The sequence below is a fragment of the Squalius cephalus genome, assembly GCF_949319135.1.
Source record: "Squalius cephalus genome assembly, chromosome: 2".
NCBI lineage: Eukaryota > Metazoa > Chordata > Actinopteri > Cypriniformes > Leuciscidae > Squalius > Squalius cephalus.
The window spans coordinates 20388952-20416107 of record NC_137123.1 but is presented as its reverse complement, the minus strand read 5'-3'; the positions used below and the strand labels follow the sequence as shown (position 1 = coordinate 20416107).

The 27156-nt window shown below is 38.4% G+C and overlaps 3 protein-coding genes across 3 annotated transcripts in view; 1 reads left to right on the top strand and 2 right to left on the bottom strand.

Annotated features, from left to right (window-relative positions):
- ppm1kb (protein phosphatase, Mg2+/Mn2+ dependent 1Kb) overlaps positions 1–27156 on the top strand; it is a 42952-nt gene that overhangs the window by 5795 nt on the left and 10001 nt on the right. The window lies entirely within an intron of this gene.
- LOC307150213 (putative E3 ubiquitin-protein ligase HERC4) lies at positions 984–11451 on the bottom strand. Its single transcript, XM_079857162.1, has 24 exons — positions 11124–11451; positions 10832–10952; positions 10680–10756; positions 10336–10557; positions 9230–9321; positions 8999–9129; positions 8735–8862; positions 8571–8641; positions 8363–8469; positions 8032–8091; positions 7848–7953; positions 7571–7757; positions 7326–7489; positions 7162–7236; positions 6976–7071; positions 6786–6854; positions 5371–5523; positions 5143–5283; positions 4885–5051; positions 4731–4794; positions 4591–4649; positions 2531–2714; positions 1649–1748; positions 984–1546 (listed from the first exon to the last, which is right to left on the bottom strand). The coding sequence occupies exons 1-24, from the start codon at positions 11335–11337 to the stop codon at positions 1332–1334; spliced, it is 3003 nt and encodes a 1000-aa protein (XP_079713288.1). The 5' UTR covers positions 11338–11451; the 3' UTR covers positions 984–1331.
- LOC307150219 (putative E3 ubiquitin-protein ligase HERC3) lies at positions 16475–26915 on the bottom strand. Its single transcript, XM_079857173.1, has 23 exons — positions 26806–26915; positions 26648–26724; positions 26306–26527; positions 26081–26172; positions 25850–25980; positions 25587–25699; positions 25414–25484; positions 25224–25330; positions 24835–24894; positions 24643–24748; positions 24366–24552; positions 24121–24284; positions 23960–24034; positions 23761–23856; positions 23564–23632; positions 19869–20018; positions 19642–19782; positions 19388–19554; positions 19234–19297; positions 19094–19152; positions 17474–17657; positions 17296–17395; positions 16475–17179 (listed from the first exon to the last, which is right to left on the bottom strand). Exons 1-23 carry the CDS (start codon positions 26841–26843, stop codon positions 16965–16967), a joined length of 2688 nt encoding a protein of 895 aa, XP_079713299.1. The 5' UTR covers positions 26844–26915; the 3' UTR covers positions 16475–16964.

Sequence of the window (27156 nt, the reverse complement as noted above, 5' to 3'; positions counted from 1 at the left end):
CTGCACTGTCTTTATCTGGCTGGCGTTCTGTGTGTGTTATCGGATCGTTGTTGCTCATGTCTTGTCTTGCTCTCCGTCAGCTCTTCTAGTGGCTCGAGTCTGTATTCAACTGCTTGCTGTTCTCTCATTCTCTGGATGGTGAGGACTGGATGGAGTTATTCCTTGTCTTTGCTGAAGACTTTGTACGGCCGGATTATTCTGCACTTCTACTGAGACTGTGTGTTTGGAGTTGTCTAATAAAAACTATTAATTTGACTCGCAATTGGATCTTGAGTTTCTGTTTCGTGACACAAACAAACATACACAAGAGCTTTCAGATAAATTTGACAGGCAAAAACGACAGGGCAAAAGTCTCAAGCTTTAGTTTACAACGTCTTAAAGACTAAGTCAATGAATATAGAAGTACATATTTTTATGTAACTGTAAATTACCCTTTGTCCATTATAGTTGCTGTATCCTAAAAGATTTTTCTGAAATATTCTCTAGTTTAAACAAATGTAATTTAACATGATTCGTGTGTTATCAGAATCAATTTTAGTCAAAATGATGGCGCTCCACTTGTTTCTGCTGCAATTCTGTTGCATCATGTCTGCAAAATGTAACATCCGAAACGTTTATTTAATGCTAGTTATTGTGTCAGTAAATTGGCCAATGCCACCAAAATAAAAAGTGCTTTTGTCATCGTGTGTGAGCCACACTGGTCAAAATGTTTAGATGTTTTTTTCACCATGGAAATATTTGTTATATTCAAATGTCATGTTTTTTCCTCTTTTTTTTTTTTGTTGTCGACACTGACACTTTTGCATACATGTGCCAAAACATGCAATTTGCTTCAATTAATGAGAAATTAAAATCTGATGTGAACAAGAAACAAATTGTTGTTCAGAAATCTAAGCTTATTGTTTTGAGGGGGTGAAAAATCTAATTTGAGAATTGAGTCAAAGTAATTAAGAAAAACTGCAATAAGATAAATATAATGAAATAGTATTTACAACAACATGTCTTTTTATTTATTTATACATTTAAATATGTTTGAAGAACCACCAAATAACAGGACATATAATAAGGTTATGAGGTGACATACCAGAATACATGCATCAATGCATCATATTATATATGATAATAAAAATTACAAAATGCCTTATTTCAGTTATTCTCCCATCTGTAACACATGAACAATGCAAGGTCATTTAAAAATATAGTACTCATATAGAACTATTACACATAGTTCATGTAACATTTTTAAAACAGATAACCTACAAGTTTTAGCAACATACACTTGGTTTTGTATATTTTGGGGAACCTTGGAGGTTTGGAACATTGAGGGATGTTCATCCTCGTCCAAAAACCTCACAAAAGTGGATTGCATGTACTAGTTTGTTGCGAAGTGTGTTGATACTGCTGTATTTGGGAAGAATTAATTTGCCAAAACAGATCTGAGCCTCTGGCAAACGGTGATTTGGATCAGGACCGTCTGACTGACAAATCTTAAGAGGACGCTTTGAGAAACCTCCCACAGGTACACGGTCCGTTCCATACAAGAACACTGAGGAAAAATAGGTGGAGCGAGGATGTGAGGCAATAAAAATAACAATCCTTAAATGTCCATATGATGTTAAAAAAATAAATAAATCATGTTTAAGCTTACTCAGAAATTTCTTCTTGTTCTCTTCGGAGAACTCAAAGAAAACAGTCCAGAAGTTCTTGATAAGCTCATCAGAGGCAGAACATCTTTCATAGGAAGCAGACTGAAGACAGAGCAGATAAAGTCTTAAAGGTATAGTGGAGGATTTTCTTTTTCCGGGTGGATCATCAAGACTATTGGTCCTCCTAGTTGTCAATCATTCTGGTGATATGTTAACGTAAGGCCGTCGTACGTGCTCGTCCCTAGGTAGTTTTCGCTTTCTGCGCATGCGCACTTTCAGTTGTGAGCTACGGTTTCAGCCATTCATTGAAGCTCGCCGTTCTCACTGGGTTTTTTCAAAATGTCTGAGGGTCGCAAGAGAAAAAGTGTCTACGAATTGTATGACAAGAAGAGAAAGGCCTCTGAAGAAAGAAATAAGACCAGAGTGTTTTTGGGAGAATATTTCACACGCAGGCGTGCGCTAAAAGCACAGGTTGGGCTTTCCACTGATGCCTCAGTCGCGAAGTTTCTACTCGACAGGTAAAGTTTGGCATGCTATTTGGAGAAATCCATTTAAAATCACTGCTAGTAAAAGTTAATTTAAGCTATGATTAGCGATGCTATCCCTGGCACAAGTCACGCACCGCGCAGACACGGTAAACATCCCATGCCGACAGCAACTTGTAAACAGAACGTGCACGAGGAGAACTAGGCTCGTGCATGCTCTCTCGTGCACACGTTTAATAGGCGTTCCCTCTCGGGAGCAGGTAGAGTGTTGCGCATATGCATTTGTTCAAAAAGTGGAGAGGGCAGTTCTTTTCTAAAATTCAGGAAAATCCTCCACTACACCTTTAAATACTTGTTAAATTCTTTTAACAAATTTGCAAGTTCTGCTAATACATTTACCTGGTGAAGCTCCAGCCATTCATATTTAGGGGAGCCGTGGAGAAGCTCCTGCAGTTCTTCAGGGTGGAACATGCTCCAGACATCGAGCGGGCAGCCCTCAGAGAAACCTCTTGAAAAATGCTTGAACTGATTCTCCACAGACTTGTTGAAAACAAAGTCCACATACAAGTCCACATACTTCTGTCTGCAAAAAAAAAAAAAAAAAAAAAAAAAAAATCAAGACAAGCTTAAGAGATGTGTAATAAAATCAAAAAGTCTGGCCGTCTTGAAGAGTTAAAGGGATAGTTCACTTTGAAATTAAACCTCAATTAAACCTTACCTCAAGGGCATCCAAGATGTAGGTGTCTTTTTTTCCGCAGTAGTTTTTTTAGGTCAAACCGTTCTTGTCTGTCAGTCATTTCATGCAGGTCTAAGGTCACCCCTCAAAGAGCATGCACAGAGTCGAAATTAAAACAATTCCCCATCGTCCAAATTAAACAATTCCCCATCGTAAGTACACATTGATGCCCTAAGACACGAAACGAGCGGTTTGTGTGAGAAAATGAACAGTATTTATATCGTTTTTACCTCTTATACACAGCCACGTCCAAGTGATCTGAGGGCGCGGGCGCTTCCTGCTGTGTGAAGTGTGCGCAGACTGGTGCATAGACATATACACTAGATGTCGCCTTGGCTACGGCATTCGTTAAGAACTGCCGTAGCCAAGGCGACATCTAGTGTATATATCTATGCACCAGTCTGCATACAGATCACTTGGACGTGGCTGTGCTACAAGAGGTAAAAACGATATAAATACTGTTTGTTTTCTCACACAAACCGCTCGTTTCGTGTCTTAGGCCATCAATGTGTACTTACGATGGGGAATTGTTTAATTTGGACGATGAGGAATTGTTTTAATTTCGACTCTGTGCATGCTCTTTGAGGTGGTGACCATAGACCTGCATGAAATGACTGACAGACAAGAACGGTTTGACCTAAAAATATCAAAATTGAAACTACTGCGGAAAAAAAGACACCTACATCTTGGATGCCCTTGAGGTAAGCTAAAACATACCAAAATTTAATTTCAAAGTGAACTATCCCTTTAAGATAGATAGACAGACAGATGGACGGACGGATAGATAGATAGACAGACAGACAGACAGACTGATAGATAGTCGGAAAAATTATTATCAAAATGAAATGAAATAAGCTTTCTGAAGAAAAAAAGAAAAAAAGATTAATTTTAGGGGTTCGGGTCATTTTTACCTGCGAGGGAAGTATTTGTTACGAAGTGCGAGGGAAGGATGAGGTTAGTTAAAGCGTAACTCTTGCCAAAATGCAACCTAGGGTCTTTTTGTTAATCTACCCGAGGCAAACTTTCGTTTAAAAGCATAATTAGAATGGAAACGCCACTTTTAAGTTTGACCGTATTTTCGTTTTCGGTCAAATTGCCTTTTGAATGGGAGTGCATGAAGTATCACAAGGGGCTCTACACATGAACTCGAGCATTGAGAACATTGTTTGTGTACTCAGAGTTTACTAAAAAGAAAGGCTTTGAACAACTCACTGTAGCTTTAGCTGTGTCCGCCGGCATTTTGACAGTCAAAAATAGTCGATCTCTGAATGCGAATGAACGGACTCTGAATTTTAGTATTGTTTCTTATATGAGCATCCTTTTTCAAATACAAGGTCAATATTGATTTTCATTCACGCCAAAACAACAAATTATCTGTGAATTTATATGGAACTAAGCTTTAGGAGCTTTCCATCTTTACTCTCCTCCCTGTTATGTTGCATTCAGAGATCAACTATTTTTGACTGACAAAATGCCGGCGGACACAGCTACAGTGAGTTGTTCAAAACCTTTCTTTTTAGTAAACTCTGTGTACACAAACAATGTTCTCAATGCTCGAGTTCATGTGTAGAGCCCCTGGTGATACTTCGAGCAAAGTTTCATGTTGTGTCGAGCCTTTTAAATGAAAGTTTGCCTCGGGTAGATTCACAAAAAGGTTGCATAGGTTACACAAACATAGGTTGCATTTTGGTGAGAGTTATGCTTTAAACAAGTGGTACACTACCTATTAACTTTGGTCACTGGAATTTGACCTCCGTTTGGAATGAGCTCTTGCCCTTTGACCTGAAAGAGGTAAATAGCTCATGTAAGCATTTAAACAACAGCTGTGTACACTTTTATACAAGTGAATATAGACTGTATTACTGTGAAATCCAAAAAGAGTATATCCACGACGTCCTCATCTTCCTCGAGAAGGCTTTTCAAACTTCTAATGTGGGATACATAAAATACAATTAAACCATGATCAGCTCTGTAAAAGCACTGGTAAACTTAGCATGTGTAAAATCGAATGGTTTACCTGGCCTCCACAGGGGACAGTTCCTCCAGATCATTCAGAGTGGGACTCAGCTGGAGGAGTTTCTTGAACAAGGCCAGTGGGAAGTCGATGTTCACGTAATGATGGTTGTACAGCGCCATTCCACAGATAACGCCAAGATAGTAAAAATCCTTATTACACTGCGTGCGCTGAAAAGACACAAGCATCGTAGCACATATGAGATATATGGAAGACCACATAAGAAGCCTAGGAATAAGGAGTGTTTGGTGTAGAGCTTACATCAGGATTGAACCAAACCAATGAATTCTCATGGACCTCCAGCAACTTTTTCTCCCATTTGAGAAGAGACTTGGAAAGGAGGGAGAAGAATTCTGCCGATAAGCCCCTATAATCTGCTCCATTCTCCCCGATGAACACCACCTGTACAGGAGACGTTTTCATCATTGTAAAGGTAAAATGCAATATCAGACATTTCAACTCTGATTTCAATTCTGTATTTTTTTTTACCTTTAATAGATTAAAAAATTTTTTTTTGTTTTTTTTTTTGAGATACTTTAGCGTGTCTGTCAACAGTGAGTCCCTGTTTACACGCAACACGCTGCCATTAAACATGAACATCTCTTGGTCAGGAAAGCTCCCTGTGGACTCATTCTGCAAGCACTAAGAAGAGTAAAATTATGTTAGCTTTAAAGGGGTAATCCACCAAAAAATGTAAATTCTGTCACCATTTACTCACACTTGTGTCATTCCAAACTTGTATGACTTTCTGTCTTCTGCAGAACACAAGTATTCTGAACAATGCTGGTAACCAGACAGTTTTGATGCCCATTGACCTTCATTGTGAGGTCCAAAAAAAGGAATTTCTCAAAATCTATACACCATTAGAAGAAAAGGTTCTATATGGAACCTTTAAAGGAACACTCCACCATTTTTTTTCATATTAAACTATGTTATTCCCTTTACTAAGACGAGTTGATACATACCTCTCTCGTCTCAGTGCGTGCACTCAATCGCTCTGGCGCGCGGCGACACTTTGATAGCACTTAGCTTAGCCCAGTTCATTCATTAGGGACCAAACAGAGATTTGTGTTCCTTTAAGGGTTCCGTCAGGCACTTCATAACCTTTTACGGGCTCCCATTATGAGATCATTTTATGGATTTAGTTTCAATTAATTACTTTAGTTTTAATTCATTTTTTAATTTTAAATAAAATGTATGAATCAAACAGCTTGTAAACATACTTTATCACTAGAAAATAATTAAATAACATGAGAGTATTATGCAATTATTTAAGACATTTCTCCTTATAGAACCTTCTTGGCGTAAAAGGTTCTTTAAAATTGAGTCAAGAACCCTAGGGTTCTATATTGAACCCCATTGAACCTTTTTTTTCTTTGGCCCTGTTTACACCTGGTATTAAGATGCGTTTTGGGCGACTGGATCACAAGTGGACGACGCTAAGCTAAACGGGTGTAAACGAACGGGGTCTAAAACGTTTTGAGCTTGTCCACTTTCGACCACATTGCCAAAAAATCATAACACATCTTAACACCAAGTGTAAACAGGGCCTTGTGGCTATTCAAACCACATGAGCATCTTCACACTTGGTGTTAAGATGTGTTATGATTTTTTGGCAATTGGATCACAAGATGAGGGAAACACATTCCCGTTTACACCTGGTGTTTTAATCCGTCTCTTTTGTCCACTTTCAACCACTTCTGTCCTAATTTCTTTGAGGGGAGGGTAAATGCATGTTTTTTTCAGAACTTTTGATCTTAATACTAGGTGTAAACAGTGCCTAAGAGTGTATTTTGTGTCCCACATAAGAAAGAACATCATACAGGTTTGAGGACAACTGTTAAAAATGAAGTTGTTTTGCATTTGTACTGTATGTATGGCATATACATACATCTCTGACTTACATTAAACATTCTCCATTTAGATACGGTGTCAGCTGCAAAAGGGAACTTGACCAATATTTCAATAATTCCCTGAAAGAAAAATCCATGGAAGTACTTTAAGATTTGTTACAATTATTGAATACAGAACATTAAAAATGTCATGCAAATCTCATTGAAATATTCGTTTGTATCATAAGACTTCAATACTCACAAAGCAGTAATCTCTCAATTTCACCATTTCAAGTAACGCTTCTGTGTGCCAACAGCTCAAAAACATATCTTGCAGGTCTTCCATGGTGGCTTGCAGCTATTGATGTAAAGAAAAAGAGAAATTTCTGGTATTTTGGTTTGTTGTCCAAAAAAATATATTTTTTTTATCTATTGCTTTGGTTCTCACCGTATCTAAAAGATCGTTGATCTCATGAATGATGAAATCACTATTTGTGATGTCATTGTGGGTAGTGCAACAGACCTTCACAACAGAGACAGTTAAGTATAAACAACTATTATACAATGACAAGGTTAAATTTCATCTTGAGATCAAATGTTTAGAAAAGGCACCTTATAGAGCATCTGGAGGACCTGCAAAAAGTTCTGCAGGCGTCTAGTAAAGTCATGCTCAGTTTCACCGCAAGAAATCTGGTCAATCAGCTCAGCACATTCTTTCTGAAACAACTTCAACAAGCCTTTGAGCCAATCGGTGGGGAGTTTGGACCAGTACGTCACTGAGAATATATCATACAAATACTTAGGCAAATAAAACAAGGCCAAAAAACACAAAGGTTGAAATTGTCCTCCAGCTTTACCTAACACTTTGCGAGCATCTATATTCAACTGAAGGATTTTGGAAGCCAGTTCTCCAGTGAGTTCAGGTCTTTGTTTCTGGAGTCCTCTGATGAGCTCAGGGAGGAGAAGGTAAAGTCTCAGAGCTTCCACACCAGCTGGATTTGGATTCAGATCCGGCAGCAGTTTCTGTTGAACTACCTTCACCACCTGAGGTACGGAAAACCATGAACTGTATCTCACTCATGCAGTTTAAAATGTAATGAACATTTTTTTTATAAACATTGGATTCATCATTACCTCTGTTATCAACCCTTCATGCTCTAATAACTTTGCAAAGTATGTTTTAACCAGATCAGAATCCAATCCACAATGCTCCGCAGAAGTCTGATAATGTTCATCACAACTACAAAGACAGAACATACATAAATGGAAGAAGTGATTTTAGGCACAGAAATGACTAGATAAGACTGCCTAATTTTACCTTGTTTTGAGGAAACTTCCATTCAGAGAAGCAGCAGAGGAGAACACTGTGTTTATTTCCCTGTAAACAACAAACCAATACTTTTTAGTCAATTTACATGCTCTAATATATTAAATTGCTCAACAACACAACCTCTCACAACCTATTTAAATTAAAAAGTAAGAATCCTAAGATTCACATGCTAAATTAAAAGAAGGACAAATGCATTAAGGTCACGACACACACCACATGTTGTTTCACAATATTTTAAGAGCGTACACAAATGCTGTACACTGGATTTATAACAATACCATGAAAAATCATGTGAACAGAAGCTAAACCAAACACTCACTTCTTTATTTTTGGCCATTTACAACTTCCAGACACCCATCGGTCAATCATTTTGTCATTTAATGTCAAAACCCCTTGGTCACTGGGTTCTGGCTTACTTTCAAGCTCCTAAAAAATACAGAAATGTAAGTATAAGTAATCACAGTGCAGCAATAATTGGTATGTAAAACAAATGAATCAGCATTATGAATGAAAACTGCCTGTCTTACTTTGAAAAACAAGGCAAAGGAATGATTCTCCCCAGCGATGAGTTTTTCAAATGTATATTCATGATCACATTCTGTGTGCAACAAATATTTAGTTCAGAGCAACATCATGAATATAAAAATATTCATAACAAAATAACCTACTGTTAAAAGATCATTTTATCTACCAGTTGAGAGATCCACAGGGAAAGGCACACACTGCTTGATCATTTCTCCATTTCCCAGCTCCCCTTGCATCCCACATCCAAATGAATAGATCAGCTTTGACGATTCGACTGATACGAGTGTGTGACGTCTTTATTCAAGAAAGAATCAAATGCCTAATCATTGAGCTGATCTCAAACGTTAGACATGATAACCATGTGAAGAAATATAAATAAATCTGCACTACCGCATATAAACACTGATTGCTTATGAAAAGTCTAGTTTACCTCCCACATGTGACCTGTGACACTTTAGATCCCCAAAGTTCAGCAACCACCCGCGGATGATGTTCGTCTTTAAATGAGTTGTGCCCAAGCTGGCCAAAACCTCCTGATCCAAATGTGAATACTGTGCCGCCCTGAAACACAAACTATTCACTACATTTTCTGTCCAGTTTGTTGTATGCTAAATATGGTATTATTTATAATATGGATATATAAAATATTACAAAACACTACCTTTGATAGAGTGGCAGTGTGTTCCCCTCCACATGAGATGGACACAGTTTTCTTTCGGTTCAGACTATTTACAACCGTTGGGACGTGTCTGTCTGTGGTGGAAAAACAGTAAATTCCTCACTTCCAATGCTTTCATACAGATTTGACACAGTACTGCACAAATGTAGTATATTTATACAGGATGTGCTTTTACTGATTGATGAATCAGAAAAAGAAATAATCATATTTATTGCTGATGTTTTATGTTTTGTTTTTTTGTTTTGTTATGTTTTATCATTAATCATTTATATAATTTGAAATGTATGTTTAATGCTTTTCTTTTATTAATCTTTATGCCTCAAATGTAGCTGATTGACTTATAGGGTGAACTTTTGTACTTGCTAGATGAGGGCAAAAGTCTATAGGTTTCCGATACACCACAAATGCTCGAACGTCTCAGAATAAAGTGGTAAACGAATGTAATCTTAGCTAAACATCCTACAGTGTACAGGCTAACACCTCAGAGTGTGAAAACATGAAAACTAGATATGTTTGTGTCTTGTGTGTCTGCTTCGATGCAATATACTATGAAAAGAGAACTTAGCTCGGTTCCAATAAGCAACTGCATAAGAGGAAGAGAGAGATCTCTCAACCATCTTTAAGCAAGAATATTATACTCAGTGTGTTAATTGTATGTTACTTAGAAATATTAGAAGTGATTTTAACTGTTCATTTATGTTTATTTAAATTAAAGGATTAGACTTTTAATCCTGATTTTGGATGAATAAATTTTACTCTTCATTTATTATTTGATTTTATGCTGTTAAAGGCATGCAGTTTCCGTTTTTTTGTCAAACAGCGACCCCTAGAGTCGCTGTGGAGTACATGTATTTAATGTTACTGTCGTAAATACATTTTTCGTTTTCTTTTCCTTAACTCTTCCGACCGAGCTCTTTTCGTTTTCTTGGTTGACTCTGCCATGATTCACGTCTGAAATGCGTGCTAGTGTCTTCCATAGAGGGAAAATCCTACACAGTGTAGCTTTAAGAAATAAAATTTGACTTAATTATTCTGACTGGATCTCCTCCTTGCATCACTGATTTAGTTACATGATGAAACAATCAAACCTGTAGTGTCTCCGAGGCCCAGCTGTCCTGCCGAGTTCTTTCCCCATCCGAACACGACTCCAGAGAGAGACAACACAAAGCTGTGGTCTCCTCCAGCGCTGATCTGAGCCAGTGGGATCCCACACAGACTCTTCACGGGTTGAGCTGACAGAGAGCTGGGCTGTTCTTTCTCCAAACCCAGCTGACCGTGAGTGTTATCACCCCATACGAACAGCTGACCATCTGAAAGACCAACAACAGCTCTGTATATATCCACTCTTAAATGCCAATCAATTCATGTCAATCATAAGAAGTCAAAAGATTAAAACAAAACATCAGCTGTTAGATGAAATGGTTGTGAATACCTTTGGTTAGTGCCATTGAATGCTGGTCTCCACACGCGATCTGAATCACCTGCCTGTTTTCCAGACCTTTAAGAGGACTGCAGAGAAAAGAATATGTAGGCTATCTGTCAGACATGTTATTAATTCGTATACTGTTATGCCTATAAACATACCCCCACACAGTAGATTTGTCCATAAAGAGAACTTTTCCTCCATAATCAAGAAGAACCACACCAGCTCCTCCACAGACAATCGATCTGAATCCCAAACTGTCCTTCTTCAGCTGTAGTGGCTCTGGAGTAAATGAAATATTTTCATCAGTTCAACTTCTATTCAGACTGTAAACATACAAAAAACATGTTTTCATAATTAATACATGACATTTATCTTACATTTAATAAGCATTGTAATGATAATTTTACCAATAAAAATAAAAATAGTTTTATTTATTGCAGGCTTTCATACTTAGTTTTCCATCGTGATCACAGTTTTCACCGCGCAATTTCAGGAGCGAGGCTTGCCCATTCCTGATAAATCCAACAAAACTCCTTCCAGCTGACATGTCCTGAACTGCTGCTTTCGGACACACGGATCGTATTCCACATTTGCCATTTTTGACTTTGTCAGGCTGTGAGAGACCGAAGCCCTCTCTGACCTGCGCTCCCCAGTAGCACAACATGTTCACAGCTGATGGACCAAAGACTCCAGCTGACTGAAGAACACACTCTCATATTAAACTGAAAGGAAACACGCTGGTTTCAGCCTAAACGAAACCTGTTCGATTTCCCACTAAGTGAAACTGTTCCGGAAACATAATCTACAATGATGCTTTCAATAGAGTGAATAGCTAAAACGAACAACAAAGAAAAGGAATGAGGAATTTAGTTGAGTAATGAGGGCAGCTTGGAAAACGAAACAAAAAAATTAAAGGGATATTTCAACCAATTCAGTGTATTTTTCACTCGTATTGTCGTATATTGACAAAATATAAGGGGCTAAAAACGAACGAAAATCGCAGACGAATCGATTCTGTACGACATCACATGCGTCGGTGTGCAAAGTCAGTTGCGCTGGGTGCAAGATAGGGCCATGTGCTATAGCCTAAGCTGTATAGGCCTATGGCACTTACGTCCAGTTATATGGTGAAATGGAAGAGACAGTTATAAACAGGTTAGTTCCAGGAAGACAGGTACAATTTTATATAAATAAACATAAAAAATAAATGTATACAAAAATAAATAAATAAATCATTTATTAAATTTTTTTACCCTCCACTTCAACATACTTGTGCACCACCTCTCTTTCAGCGCTTATAGACACATTGCATATCGCAATGTCATTAGGTGGTGTGTGTTGGGGGTACCTTGGCCAACACGTTCGGGTGGTCATACATTCATGCGCTGTGACACGGATCACGGAAGAGTTTCCTGAAGAAGGACCATACAGAGGTTTCCTTCCCCCACTGCATTTTTGAAAAAAAAGTATAATATAAAAATAAAGCATTTATTTTATTTTATTTTTTTAAAGCATTTTTAACTGGAGTTACACACTACACAATTTAAAAATAATCAGCTACAAAACTCAAAATGAATATGTACCAACCTATTTCTGCCCTCTTTAGTCTAACTTTGAATCAGTAGCGCTTACACACTGGACTACCACCAGAAAAGGAAGAGAAAAAATGTGAAAACCATTTTTGTTGAATGTTGTAGATGACAGACAGGTGTGTCCAAGCTGGCAGAGTGTATAACATCCATACCAAGCTTTAAGTAGCTCTTTACCCTGTGTTTGATGGAAGCTGTCTATTGAACTTATTGGTAACTACAGTGTTGAAAAGCAAGAGCCAGTGTTAAACAGGCTGATTCCATAAAGTAGAGAATTTGCTTGGTGGGGGATACCAAGAGCAACCTGTACAAGTGATCATAACTTCATGTGCTGTTTAGAGATTAGAGATTATCACAGACCTCATGTGTTTTTAAAGAACCTTGACCTGTGTCTGCTCACTGCCTTCTCCTTGTCGGGCCGAATAAACTGTAAACAGTTAATAAATAAAACAGTTTATTAAACTGAATAAACTGAGCACACAGTTTTTCTGGTACAGCCATTTGTCCAGAGAAGTCCAGGTACGGCTGAGGGTCTTCCACCACATGGTGGAACAGCAGCTCCATTAATTTGTCAATGTAGCTTTCAGAAAGAGAATTATTCTAATATATATTATATTTTTTTCTGAGATAACTCAGACAAGTATAAGTTACCTGTGGTAGGATTGCTCTTCAGAGCTCCCACTGTGAATTCTCCATGCTTAAATTTTGGGAAAACGATTGAGTATTGGGAAAATACTAACCTTTTCCCATATGCCAAGGGTCGAAGAAGTGTCTAATGTCCTTTTTTTTGCTCCCTCATAAACTTCTGTACCCCTGTGTGACGGTCAGTCACCAAAGATTGGACCACAACACCTCTTTCCTAAAGAAGAGACAGGCTTCTTTCAAAACCCTCCTTCTCCATCCGTTGGCTGTTTCCAACTTCATTGCTCTGCAAACACAAACAAATACTTTAGATCAATGCACAGTAATTCACATAACAAAATGTTTTCATTGTGTAGTAGTTTACCTGGACTAGTTGGATGTCTATGACCCTATTGGCTTTGAGGTCCATCATGGTGTAGCTGCCATAATTTGCTGAATGCCTACAATTTGCCTACAATTGTGTTATTTGCACTTTAGTCAACAAAGCCTGACAGCAGTCAATAACGTTTCATAGGAATCAGGTTAAATCGACTGAAGCGACAGACCTGAAGTGCAACTTAATAGCACGGCTGGCTACGCAATACTCGTTCCCTACTCTCAGGGAACTGAGGTTACGTTGGTAACCGAGTACGTTCCCTTTCGAGAACGTTCACTTCGTATTGCGTAGCTATACGCAGTAGGAACCCAATTTAAAACGCTGTGCTATTGGCTGACGACTTCGCTCTGAACTATCGCCTGCGGCTCTGTAGAACTAAAGTCAGAGACCAACAGGGACCAGACAGAGTCAGAGCCTGCGAGGGGATATCTAGAGGTTTGGATCCTTCAGGGGCCAAGACCTCTCAGATAGAAAGCACTTGTGCCTGTAGTGTTAGCACTTCCAAGTTATAATATCTCACAAATGTGGACGGCGAAGACCAGCCGGCCGCCGCACAAATGTCTTCAATTGGTACCCCACTGGACCAAGCCCATGAAGAGGCCATGCCCCTTGAGAAATAAGCCCTGACACCTATGGGACATTGCAGGCCCATTGAGGTGTAGGCTAAAGAGATGGCGTCCACTATCCATCTCGATAATCTCAGTTTCGTGACCGGAAGCCCTTTGTTTCGGCCGCCGAAGCATACGAACACCACTAACCACTCGGTGAGTTGCACAGTTTTGAAAACGAACGTTAAGGGTTGTTTTAAGGACATGTTCGTGCATGCCCATAGACAGCCACTCTGAAGCGGTCAAAGGCGATTCTAAAAGAGTCAAGAAGTCAAGACTGGACCCATCATCAAAATTTCTGTGTCCACCACTCTAGTTCATCCATCCAAGTGCTAAATACTGGAATTATCCTTTAATAACATAAAACTTCAGAGATTTCCTTCAGGAGATGGGCTTTGGAATCTGTGTTTTAGGATAACTAACTGTTTATGTTGCATTTGGGGATTTTTGTTTCAGAGATATTGCAGAGGAGGAGAATAACTTGGAGTTAGTTTTAACCAGGGCATTTCTTGAGCTGTAAGAATTGAGAAATTAGAAAATGCCGGACAGTCTGGTTGAAGACAGGACCTTGCTGGAAATTACCATTTGAACCTACCATTTGAGTCAAAAGTCTCACCTCAGAATACATCTCTTTCCCTCTTACCCCACCCTCTCTCTATTATGCTAAAATCACCTGAGATTTATACAATCTATGGTTTAAATGTTAACAATTATCATCCAGTTTTATAAATGTTTGGTATCATTTGAAATGTCTCAGTGCGACTGGTACAAAGGTCTCATTTCCAAATAGGTAAAACAAAAGGTAATAAGGTTTTTAGGAGTTTAGAGAGCTGACAAACAAAGGAAGGTGGTCTCCTGGCAAATGGTCTCATACCCCTAAAAGGTGTAACCTCTGAATGCAAATTTCCATTGTTAGCACATGTTTCAATGTGAAAGAGGTTCTGTCTATATAATGGAATGCAGCAAAGGGCTCTGGGCCTTTTTGTAACTCAAGTTGGCCCATGATGCTAAGAGTGACTCTTAAGAGTAAACTCATAGCGCATGTATCTTAATGTTGGGTTTGCATCTCTTCTCTTTATTCCAGAGCATTTGATGTTTTGTATCAATTATCTTTGAATTGATTATGAAATTGGCATGATACATTTACCTGACATAATAAATTGTTACATTTGATTATTCTAACTGACTTTGACATTATTTTCATTAAAGAGTTAAAAGGAATAGTCACGCTCACATTTAATGATGCACATAGATCATTAAAACCTTTTCATTTATGGAGTCAGATGAAATAACGAGAGAATACATATTCAAATGTATTGCATTTAATCAAAAATACTTTTCCTCGAGAAAAGGACAGTAACACGTAAAGACCTTCCGCACTGGTCGGATGCCGGCTTTGGGCCGATCGAGCGCGAGCTTACAAGCTGGACAAATCGTTAGCCAGGCATCTTCACTTCAGTGCAGATGGTAGGTCCTATTTCACTGATTTATTCTTTTTTGAAAGCATGCATGTTACATGAATAATACTCTGTAGTCCCTCAGCTCAGTTTTAGAGTCTTAATTCATAAGTATTGCTTTGATGCATCAGGTAGGCTATACATGTAACAGAGCCAAATTGAGGTTTGTGAGCAGAACATGACGATGTAGACTAAAGAAATATTTTTGTTTAATAATTGTATTTACTGAAAAAGACTATGCAGGACAAAAACTGTGGTTTGGAGGACGTGTTTGCATTGGCATAATACAAAATGGTGTTTACGCTGTGCGTCTTGTGCAAACAAACATACACAAAAGCTTTCAGATAAATTTGCCAGGCAAAAACAACAGGGCAAAAGTCTCAAGCTTTAGTTTACAACGTCTTAAAGAACTTAAACTAATTTAAAGGATTTAAAAAGACAGTTTGTTTCCTGTATACAATTGGAGGGAAAAACGATTACAAATTATAATACAATTACACATGCTATGCAAATAATTAACAGACTATTTTCTTAAAAAACAAATATAAATAATATAGTCAATGAATATAGAAATACATATTTTTATGTAACTGTAAATGACCCTTTGTCCATTATAGTTGCTGTGTCCTAAAAGGTTTTCCTGAAATATTCTCTAGTCTAAACAAATGTAATTTGACATGAATAGTGTGTTATCAGAATCAGTATTTGAGTCAAAATGATGGTGCTCCACTTGTTTCTGCTACAATTCTGTTGCATCATGTCTGCAAAATGTAACATCCGAAACGTTTATTTAATGCTAGTTATTGTGTCAGTAAATTGGCCAATGCCACCAAAATAAAAAGTGCTTTTGTCATCGTGTGTGAGCAGCACTGGTCAAAATGTTTTGTTTTTTTCACCATGGAAATATTTGTTATGTTCAAATGTCATGTTTTTTCCTCTTTTTTTTTTGTTGTCGACACTGACACTTTTGCATACATGTGCCAAAACATGCAATTTGCTTCAATTAATGAGAAATTCAAATCTGATGTGAACAAGAAACAAATTGTTGTTCAGAAATCTAAGCTTATTGTTTTGAGGGGGTGAAAAATCTAATTAAGAAAAACTGCAATAAGATAAATATAATGAAATAGTATTTACAACAACATGTCTTTTTATTTATTTAAGCATTTAAATATGTTTGAAGAACCACCAAATTACAGGACATACAATAAGGTTATGAGGTGACATACCAGAGAATACATGCATCAATGCATCATATTATATAATAAAAATTACAGAATGCCTTAGTTCAGTTTTTCTCCCATCTGTAACGCATGAACAATGAAACGTCATTTAAAAATATATATAAAAACAGTATCTTATACTGCAGTTCTGACATCTATACTGTTTATTTACAATTACTGTACTTACAGTTTTTAGATAAATATTTAAATCAACTGAGCTGTGTTGCATCTATATTTCAAACTTGTGACTGAAAGAAGTTCAGGGTGAGAATCACATAGTTCATGTAACATTTTAAAAACAGATTTTACTTTTACAGATTTTACTTTTACTTTACACGTTTTACTTAGTTTTGTATATTTTGGGGAACCTTGGAGGTTTGGAACATCGATGGATGTTCATCCTCGTCCAAAAACCTCACAAAAGTGGATTGCATGTACTAGCTTTTTGCGAAGTGTGTTGATACTGCTGTATTTGGGAAGAATTAATCTGTCAAAACAGATCTGAGCCTCTGGCAAACGGTGATCTGGATCAGGACCGTCTGACTGACAAATCTTCAGAGGACGCTTTGAGAAACCTCCCACAGGTACACGGTCCGTTCCATACAAGAACACTGAGGAAAAATAGGTGGAGCGAGGATGTGAGGCAATAAAAATAAAAATCCTTAAATGTCCATATGATGTTGTAGATGCATACATTTTTTAAAAATAAATTCATGTTTAAGCTTACTCAGAAATTTCTTCTTGTTCTCTTCAGAGAACTCAAAGAAAACAGTCCAGAAGTTCTTGATAAGCTCATCAGAGGCAGAACATCTTTCATAGGAAGCAGACTGAAGACAGAGCAGATAAAGTCTTAAATACTTGTTAAATTCTCGCTACAAATTTGCAAGTTCTGCTAATACATTTACCTGGTGAAGCTCCAACCATTCATATTTAGGGGAGCCGTGGAGAAGCTCCTGCAGTTCTTCAGGGTGGAACATGCTCCAGACATCGAGCGGGCAGCCCTCAGAGAAACCTCTTGAAAAATGCTTGAACTGATTCTTCACAGACTTGTTGAAAACAAAGTCGACATACAAGTCCACGTACTTCTGTCTGCAAAAAAAATCAAGACAAGCTTGATAGATGGATAGATGGATAGATAGATAGATAGATAGATAGATAGATAGATAGATAGATAGATGTTAAAAAGTGCAAGGGAAGGATGAGGTTAGTTAAAGGAACACTCCACCGTTTTTTGAATTCACCTTCTTTCCTACATTTAGATAGGTGGGCAAATGCATTTTTGTCTCAGTGCATGGATTGTTGTAGTTTGACAGGGTCGGCGCGAGCTTAGCTTAGCATAATGAATGGAATCCTTTGTTGCCAGCTAGCATGTCCTGAGTAAAAGTGATAAAAAAAATATTTAAAAAAACACCTAATTACTTCTTGTGGCCTGCGTTCACAGCGAGTACAAATAGCAATGCAGATTAACACTAGGAGATTTCCTAGGCAGATATTGACTTGGGACTATATTAGGGTGAAGCACAGGCGAAGCACTGGCACAGAGATATCACGCAACACATGAAATCCCACGACTTCCGTCAACATACCGGCGTGAATAGTAGCTGGCTATTTTTCCTACAGTACATGAATTGCGATGAACATGGCTGATTTTGTGAGAGATGAAGAGGGTGACTTCTCAGACAGTCAAGATCCAGAACCATACCTCTATGAACCAGAGTTTTCAGAAGAAGAGCTGCGCGCTTTGGAAATAGAACGACAGGAGGACGATCGCTCAACAGCCTGAGGACGTGAGGATGAGAGCCAACATGAACTGGTGGTGTGTGAATGTGGGGGAATATGCCAATCTATGCCGACTGAAATAGAGTGTCTGTGCTGTGGCGAGTGGGACAAGTTTCTGCCATCGATGACCAGGCTCAACGCGTCAGATCAAGATGAGCGTGCCCGCAGTTGTGTCACAGCTACCGAGGATTCCACAGCGTTGATCAATCCTGCAGTACTCGATTATTCCTGCAGTACTCGATTTTTTTTCCCGGTGTGATAAAGTGAACTGGAAAAAACGCCCTACGCCGAATGGACCAAATGGACAGCTGTCCACAGAGTAAGTGATTATTTTAAACATGACGCATGTATAGATCGACCCATATTATACCTGTATTCACAAGTTGTGGGATTTCATGTGTTGCGTGATATCTCTGCGCCTGTGCTTTATAGTCCCAAGTCAATATCTGCCTAGGAAATCGTCTAGTGTTAATCTGCATCGCTATTTGTACTCGTTGTGAATACGCAGGCCACAAGAAGTAATTAGGTGGGTTTTTTTTAATCACTTTTACTCAGGACATGCTAGCTGGCAACAAAGGATTCCATTCATTATGCTAAGCTAAGCTCGTGCCAACCCTGTCAAACTAAAACAATCCATGCACTGAGACAAAAATGCATTTGCCCACCGATCTAAATGTAGGAAAGAAGGTGAATAAGCCCTATTTCAAAAAACGGTGGAGTGTTCCTTTAAACAAGTGGTACACTACCTATTAACTTTGGTCACTGGAATTTGATCTCCGTTTGGAATGAGCTCTTGCCCTTTGACCTGAAAGAGGTAAATGGCTCATGTAAGCATTTAAACAACAGCTGTGTACACTTTTATACAAGTGAATATAGACTGTATTACTGTGAAATCCAAAAAGAGTATATCCACGACGTCCTCATCTTCCTCGAGAAGGCTTTTCAAACTTCTAATGTGGGATTCATAAAATACAATTAAACCATGATCAGCTCTGTAAAAGCACTGGTAAACTTAGCATGTGTAAAATCGAATGGTTTACCTGGCCTCCACAGGGGACAGTTCCTCCAGATCATTCAGAGTGGGACTCAGCTGGAGGAGTTTCTTGAACAAGGCCAGTGGGAAGTTGATGTTCATGTAATGATGGTTGTACAGCGCCATTCCACAGATAACGCCAAGATAGTAAAAATCCTTATTACACTGCGTGCGCTGAAAAGACACAAACATCGTAGCACATATGAGATATGGAAGACCACATAAGAAGCCTAGGAATAAGGAGTGTTTGGTGTAGCTTACATCAGGATTGAACCAAACCAATGAATTCTCATGGACCTCCAGCAACTTTTTCTCCCATTTGAGAAGAGACTTGGAAAGGAGGGAGAAGAATTCTGCTGATAAGCCCCTCCAATCTATTCCATTCTCCCCGATGAACACCACCTGTACAGGAGACGTTTCCATCATTGTAAAGGTAAAATGCAATATCAGACATTTCAACTCTGATTTCAATTCTGTAATTCTTTTACCTCTAATAGATTTAAAAATGAGTGTTTTTTTTGTTTGAGATACTTTAGCGTGTCTGTCAACAGTGAGTCCCTGTTTACACGCAACACGTTGCCATTTAACATGAGCATCTCTTGGTCAGGAAAGCTCCCCATGCACTCATTCTGCAAGTACTAAGAAGAGTAAAATTATGTTAGCTTTAAAGGGGTAATCCACCAAAAAATGTAAATTCTGTCATCATTTACTCACACTTGTGTCATTCCAAACTTGTATGACTTTCCTTTTTTTCTGCAGAACACAAGCCTATTCTGAATAATGCTGGTAACCAAACAGTTTTGATACCCATTGACCTTCATTGTGTGGTCCAAAAAAAGGCATTTCACTTAACGACTGTAAGGCCGATTATGAATGTAATTGGATACTTACGACTGCTCATGCCCAAAAGCGCCAAGTCGCGTTCAGTCAGTGTTTAAAATCTACTGCAGTTGTTGGAAACAGTCTGTAAGTGCGTTCAGTCAGTCTTTAATGTTTCAGCTAGTCGTTAAGTGTGTCTCCGGCATTAGAAGAAAAGGTTCTATAAGGGTTCCGTCAGGCGCTTCATATTTAGAACCTTTTACAGGCTCCCATATGTTAGGAATCAAACAGCTTGAGAGTATTATGCAATCATTTAAGACATTTCTCCTTATAAAACCTTCTTGGCATAAAGGGTTCTTTAAAATTGAACCCCATTGAACCTTTTTTTCTAAGGCCCTGTTTACATCTGGTATTAAGATGCGTTTTTGGGCGATTGGATCACAAGTGGACGACACAAAATACAGGTGTAAACTAGAAAGAAATAAGTAAGAAATAAGAACACAAATTACAACTTTCTTCAGCCACAGCCTTAGATGAAATCAACTGAAGATAAAACATTAAATCTCTCAAGATCTCAGCAGAGGAGGATTAAACAACTCCACAAACAGCATTACCAGCTTCACTTATTACTAACCGGATTTACTTTACTTCTGTCAGACGTCCACATAATTTCTTATTGAGAACTAACAGAGGTTTAAATGTTGATGAATAATTGTTTCATTTGACGTTACCATCATGGTGATCAACGTTTACTTTAGTTGGGCTCTTGACCCTTGATACTTGTTAAAGGGGTCATTGGATGCAAAATTCACTTTTATAAGGTGTTTGCATATAAATGTGTCTTTGTAGTGTGCGGACACAACCACCCTACAATGAAAAATATCCATTCGCTCCTTTTTTTTAATAATAAAAAAAAAGTCTAAACACTCTCAATAATCAAGCCGTTTGGATTTTCTGAGCAAAATGATGTCACATTGCTCATGCTCTACCTCTGACCACTGACGGACTGTCCCGTATTAGCATATTTCCGCCCTCAGCCATTTGTATACTGTCCGCCAAGGCAGCACTTTAGTGTCTTGTGTCGACACCCCCCATGGAAGAGAGTGGTGGGGTGAGCAGTTGCTCATTATCATTTAAAGAGACAAGCACCGAAACGGATCGCTGTGAACAGAGCTGTTTTTGAGGAGGTAAAAGGGTGTTGTTTTACACAACCATTGAGGAATTTTAACCAAAGTATGTTACAAACTTTACATGAAGACCCTAAAGAATCATACCAACTTGTGGAAAATGGGCATCCGATGACCCCTTTAAGTTACTTTTTTTCCTGCCATTGCAGGTGTTTTCAGAAAACATTTCTGCATTGATAAAGCAGATCAACATGGCTGCTGCAATGGTCAAGTGACTCCCTTAAAGTGTTTTAATCAACTGCTTTTTCTGTAGTTTTGCATATTTTTATAATTGAAACAGTTTTTTGAGCATTAAGTAATAAAGTCAACCGATTTGATAAACAGCATTTATAACACTGAAGTGATTTGTGTAAGATTATCCAAAACTGTGTGAAAGCTAAGATGAAACAAACATTCATCAACATTTAAACCTCTGTTAGTTCTCAATAAGAACTTCTGTAGACGTCTGATAGAAATAATGTCAATCCGGTTAGTAATAAGTGAAGCTGGTAATGCTGTTTGTGGAGTTGTTTAATCCTCCTCTGCTGAGATCTTGAGAGATTTAGGGCCCTATTTTAACGATCTGAAACGCAAGTATCAAGCACGAATCGCAAGTAACTTTGTGGGCGGATCCCGACGCAAATCTAAAATGGGGTTTGAAGTAGCTACATTACTCATAGGTGTGGTTTGGGCGTAACGTGAAATTAACCAGTCACAGCGTCATCTCACATTCCCTTTAAGAGCAGGTGCGCTTGTTCCATGGCGGATTGCTATTATAACGGCGGATTTACCAGGCACACGCCAGGAGTGGTTCACAGCCGTTCTCGTCAGGGCCGTAAAAGACAGAGAAGTGACATTGTATGGGGATGGGAGAAACCCACCCAAATTAGCTACGGTTAAACAGGCGTATAATAATTTGGGTAAATGTGTAAGATAGATTTATGCCTATTTTTTCACATCTTCATGGACACCACAATGATTTCCCTCGTGTGGTAATATTTTTCCTTGTAATTATGTATGGTTTGCAAAAATGGAAACTGCTGTGTCTGTGTAGATGAGAGAAGCAAAGTGTATGGGCGTTGTGCACACGCTACATTATGGCCAAGCATGCACCCTTAAAATAGCATCTGAATGATGCGTTTAGACTAGGCTTTTCCTGGTCAGTGGCGGAATTGTTTTCTGGAACTACAAAATAGCACCAGGGAAGGTTTGCGCCGGAACACGCCTCCTCTTTTCGCTGAACCGCCCCCGGGAGCGCAAGTTCACTCCCTAATTTACCGACGTGCGTCTGTGGAGGGAAAAGTCCGCTGTGCGTCGGGTGCAAAATAGGAATGATAAATGCGTCAGTGTGCAAAGTCAGTTGCGCTGGGTGCAAGATAGGGCCCTTAATGTTTTATCTTCAGTTGATTTCATTTAAGGCTTTGACTGACGAAAATTGTTGTCTGTGTTCTTATTTCTCTTTCTTTCAGTGCTTGTTCACAGCAGGTGATTGAATGATTGAAAGAATGTTTCAGCAAACTCATTCTAACCTTCAAATAACATCCTATTAACATTCAGGAAACTGGACATTTTTATGTTCTTGGAATGTTACAAATCAATGTTCCTAGAATGTTGAATTGTTAATCTTGAAAGAACGTTTGAGGAACATCATACCTTCTAAAACACGTTCCTCTAACGCCAATAAAACTGGATATTTTTTACATTCCAAGAACCAACACTGAATATTTGGAGAACGTTTACAGGTCTAAACGGGGTCTAAAACGTTTTGAGCTTGTCCACTTTCGACCACTTCCAGAGTTGACAACGCATCCGACCGGATTGCTTTCATAGTGAAGATGCTCACGTGGTTGAAAGCGTTCGAACAGCAACAAGGCCCTGTTTACACCTGGTATTAAGATGTGTTGGTCAATCGAATCACAAGATGAGGGAGACACATTCCCGTTAACACCTGGTGTTTTAATCCATCTCTTGTGTCCTCTTTCAACCACTTCTGTCCTGATTTCGTCGAGGGGAGGGTCTATGGGTGGGTAAAAAAATGTTTTATCGTAATACCAGGTGTAAACAGCACCTAAGAATGTACTTTGTGTCCCACATAAAAAAAGAATATCATACAGGTTTGAGGGTAACTGTTGCTTAAAAATTAATTATTTTGCATATGTACTGTATGTATGCCATATGTACATCCATCTCTGACTTACACTAAACATTCTCTGTTTAGATACGGTGTCAGCTGCAAAAGGGAACTTGACCAATATATCAATAATTCCCTGAAAGAAAAATCCATGGAAGTACTTTAAGATTTGTTACAATTATTGAACACAGAACATTAAAAATGTCATGCAAATCTCATTGAAATATTTGTAAGTATCATGACACAAAAGCCTTCAATACTCACAAAGTAGTAATCTTTCAATTTCACCATGTCAAGTAAATCTTCTGTGAAACATAATCTCATAATCCTCTCACACAGGCCTGCCATAGTGGCTTGCAGCTAATGATGTAAAGAAAAAGAGAAATTTCTGGTATTTTGGTTTGTTGTCCAAAAATATATATTTTTTATCCCTAGATTAAAAAAGTATCCATTTGGTTCTCACCGTATCTAGGAGATCGTTGATCTCATGAATGATGAAATCACTGTTTGTGATGTCATTGTGGGTAGTACAACAGACCTTCACAACAGAGACAAAGTATAAACAATTATTATACAATGATAAGGTTAAATTTCATCTTGAGATCAAATGATTAACAAAGGCACCTTATAGAGCATCTGGAGGACCTGCAAAAAGTTCTGCAGGCGTCTAGTAAAGTCATGCTCAGTTTCACCGCAAGAAATCTGGCCAATCAGCTCAGCACATTCTTTCTGAAACAACTTCAACAAGCCTTTGAGCCAATCGTTGGGGAGTTTGGACCAGTACGTCACTGAGAATATATCATACAAATACTTAGGCAAATAAAACAAGGCCAAAAAACACAAAGGTTGAAATGGTCCTCCAGCTTTACCTAACACCGTACAAGCAGCTGGATTCAACTGAAGGATTTTGGAGGCCAATGCTTCAGTGAGTTCAGGTCTTTGTTTCTGGAGTCCTCTGATGAGCTCAGGGAGGAGAAGGTAAAGTCTCAGAGCTTCCACACCAGCTGGATTTGGATTCAGATCCGGCAGCAGTTTCTGTTGAACTACCTTCACTACCTGAGGTACGGAAAACCATGAACTGTATCTCACTCATGCAGTTTAAAATGTAATGAACATTTTTTTTATTAACATTGGATTCATCATTACCTCTGTTATCGACCCTTTATTCTCTAATAACTTTGCAAAGGATGTTTTAACCAGATCAAAATCCAATCCACAATGCTCCGCAGAAGTCTGATAATGTTCATCACAACTACAAAGACAGAACATACATAAAATCTGTGATGGAAGGAGTGATTTTAGGCACAGAAATGACTAGATAAGACTGCCTAATTTTACCTTGTTTTGAGGAAACTTCCATTCAGAGAAGCAGCAGAGGAGAACACTGTGTTTATTTCCCTGTAAACAAACCAAAACTTTTTAGTTCATTTATATGCACTAATGCTCAATTACATTATTAGGCCACAACATATTTAAATTAAAAAGTAAGAATCCTAAGATTCACAAACTAAACTGTTTAAACATTATATAAAATCAATACTATCTGATTTTTCTGCTATTTAATAGCGAGTTTAAAAAGAAGGACAAATGCATTATGGTCACGACTCACGACACATCTCCACATGCATTTTCACAATATTTTAAGAGCGTACACAAATGCTGTACACTGGATTTTTTTAGCAATATCATGAGAAATCACATGAACAGAAGCTAAGCCAAACACTCACTTCTTTATTGTTGGCCATGTATCACTTCCAGACACCCATCGGTCAATCATTCTGTCATTTAATGTCAAAACCCCTTGGTCACTGGATTCTGGCTTACTTTCAAGCTCCTAAAAAATACAGAAAAGTAAAATATAAGTAATCACAGTGCAGCAATAATTTTATATTTATGAATGAAAACTGCCTGTCTTACTTTGAAAAACAAGGCAAAGGAATGATTCTCCCCAGCGACGTGTTTTTCAAATGTATATTCATGATCACATTCTGTGTGCAACAAACATTTCGTTTACAGTTCAGAGCAACATAATGAGTAAAACAATATTTATAACAAAATAACCTACAGTTAAAAGATCATTTTTTATTTACCATTTGACAGATCCACAGGGAAAGGCACAGACTGCTTGATCATTTCTCCATTTCCCAGCTTCCCAAATGAATAGATCAGCTTTGACGATTCGACTGATACGAGTGTGTGACGTCTTTATTCAAGAAGAGAATGAATTACTGAACTGAACCATTCAAAAACTTTAAAAGGAATTATCATTATGTGCTGCATGATAGATAAAAAAGGTTCAGTGTGCATATAAACAGCATATAAACACTGATTGCTTATGAAAAGTCTAGTTTACCTCCCACATGTGACCTGTGACACTTTAGATCCCCAAAGTTCAGCAACCACCCGCGGATGATGTTCGTCTTCAAATGAGTTGTGCCCAAGCTGGCCAAAACCTCCTGATCCAAATGTGAATACTGTGCCGCCCTGAAACATAAACTATTCACTACATTTTCTGTCAAGCTTGTTGAATCCTCTTATCTAATATCAAAAACATGAATAGGCTATATAATATATTACGAGCGACCTTTGATAGAGTGGCAGTGTGTTCCCCTCCACATGAGATGGACACAGTTTTCTTTCGGTTCAGACTATTTACAACCGTTGGGACGAGTCTGTCTGTGGTGGAAAAACAGTAAATTCATCACTTGTGCTTAATGTACATTTGACACAGTATTGCACAAATGTAGTGCATTTATATATGCTTTTATATGACATGATGATTATATGTTACATGATGAAAGATTCAGACCTGTAGTGTCTCCGAGGCCCAGCTGTCCTGCCGAGTTCTTTCCCCATCCGAACACGACTCCAGAGAGAGACAACACAAAGCTGTGGTCTCCTCCAGCGCTGATCTGAGCCAGTGGGATCCCACACAGACTCTTCACGGGTTGAGCTGACAGAGAGCTGGGCTGTTCTTTCTCCAAACCCAGCTGACCGTGAGTGTTATCACCCCATACGAACAGCTGACCATCTGAAAGACCAACAACAGCTCTGTATATCCACACTCAAATGCCTATCAATTCATGTCAATCATAAGAAGTCAAAAGATTAAAACAAAACATCAGCTGGTAGATGAAATGGTTGTGAATACCTTTGGTTAGTGCCATTGAATGCTGGTCTCCACAAGCGATCTGAATCACCTGCCTGTTTTCCAGACCTTTAAGAGGACTGCAGAGAAAAGACAATCTGTCAGATTTGTTGTTATTATCATTCATGGTAATTTATACTGGTTTGCCTACATAAACATACCGGCTCACAGTAGTCGCCCCTGCATCAGATTTGTCCATAATGTGAACCGGATGAAAGCTTAGCCGACTGAACTAAGTTACAGTTATTAAACGGCAAGCCAACACGCTGTTTCAGCCTAAACGAAACCTGTCGATTTCCCACTAAAGTGAAACTGTTTGGGAATCTCATGTTTTCAATTGAGGGATTAGCCCAATGGACAACAAAGAAAACATAGTTGAGGGATGAGGAAAGTTCATTGGAAAACGAAACAAAAACTTAAAGGGATATTTCAACCAAAAAATAATATTCAGTGTATTTTTCTCTCGTGTTGTCCGAAACCAGTATAACTTCATTTCTTCCACGGAGGCACTA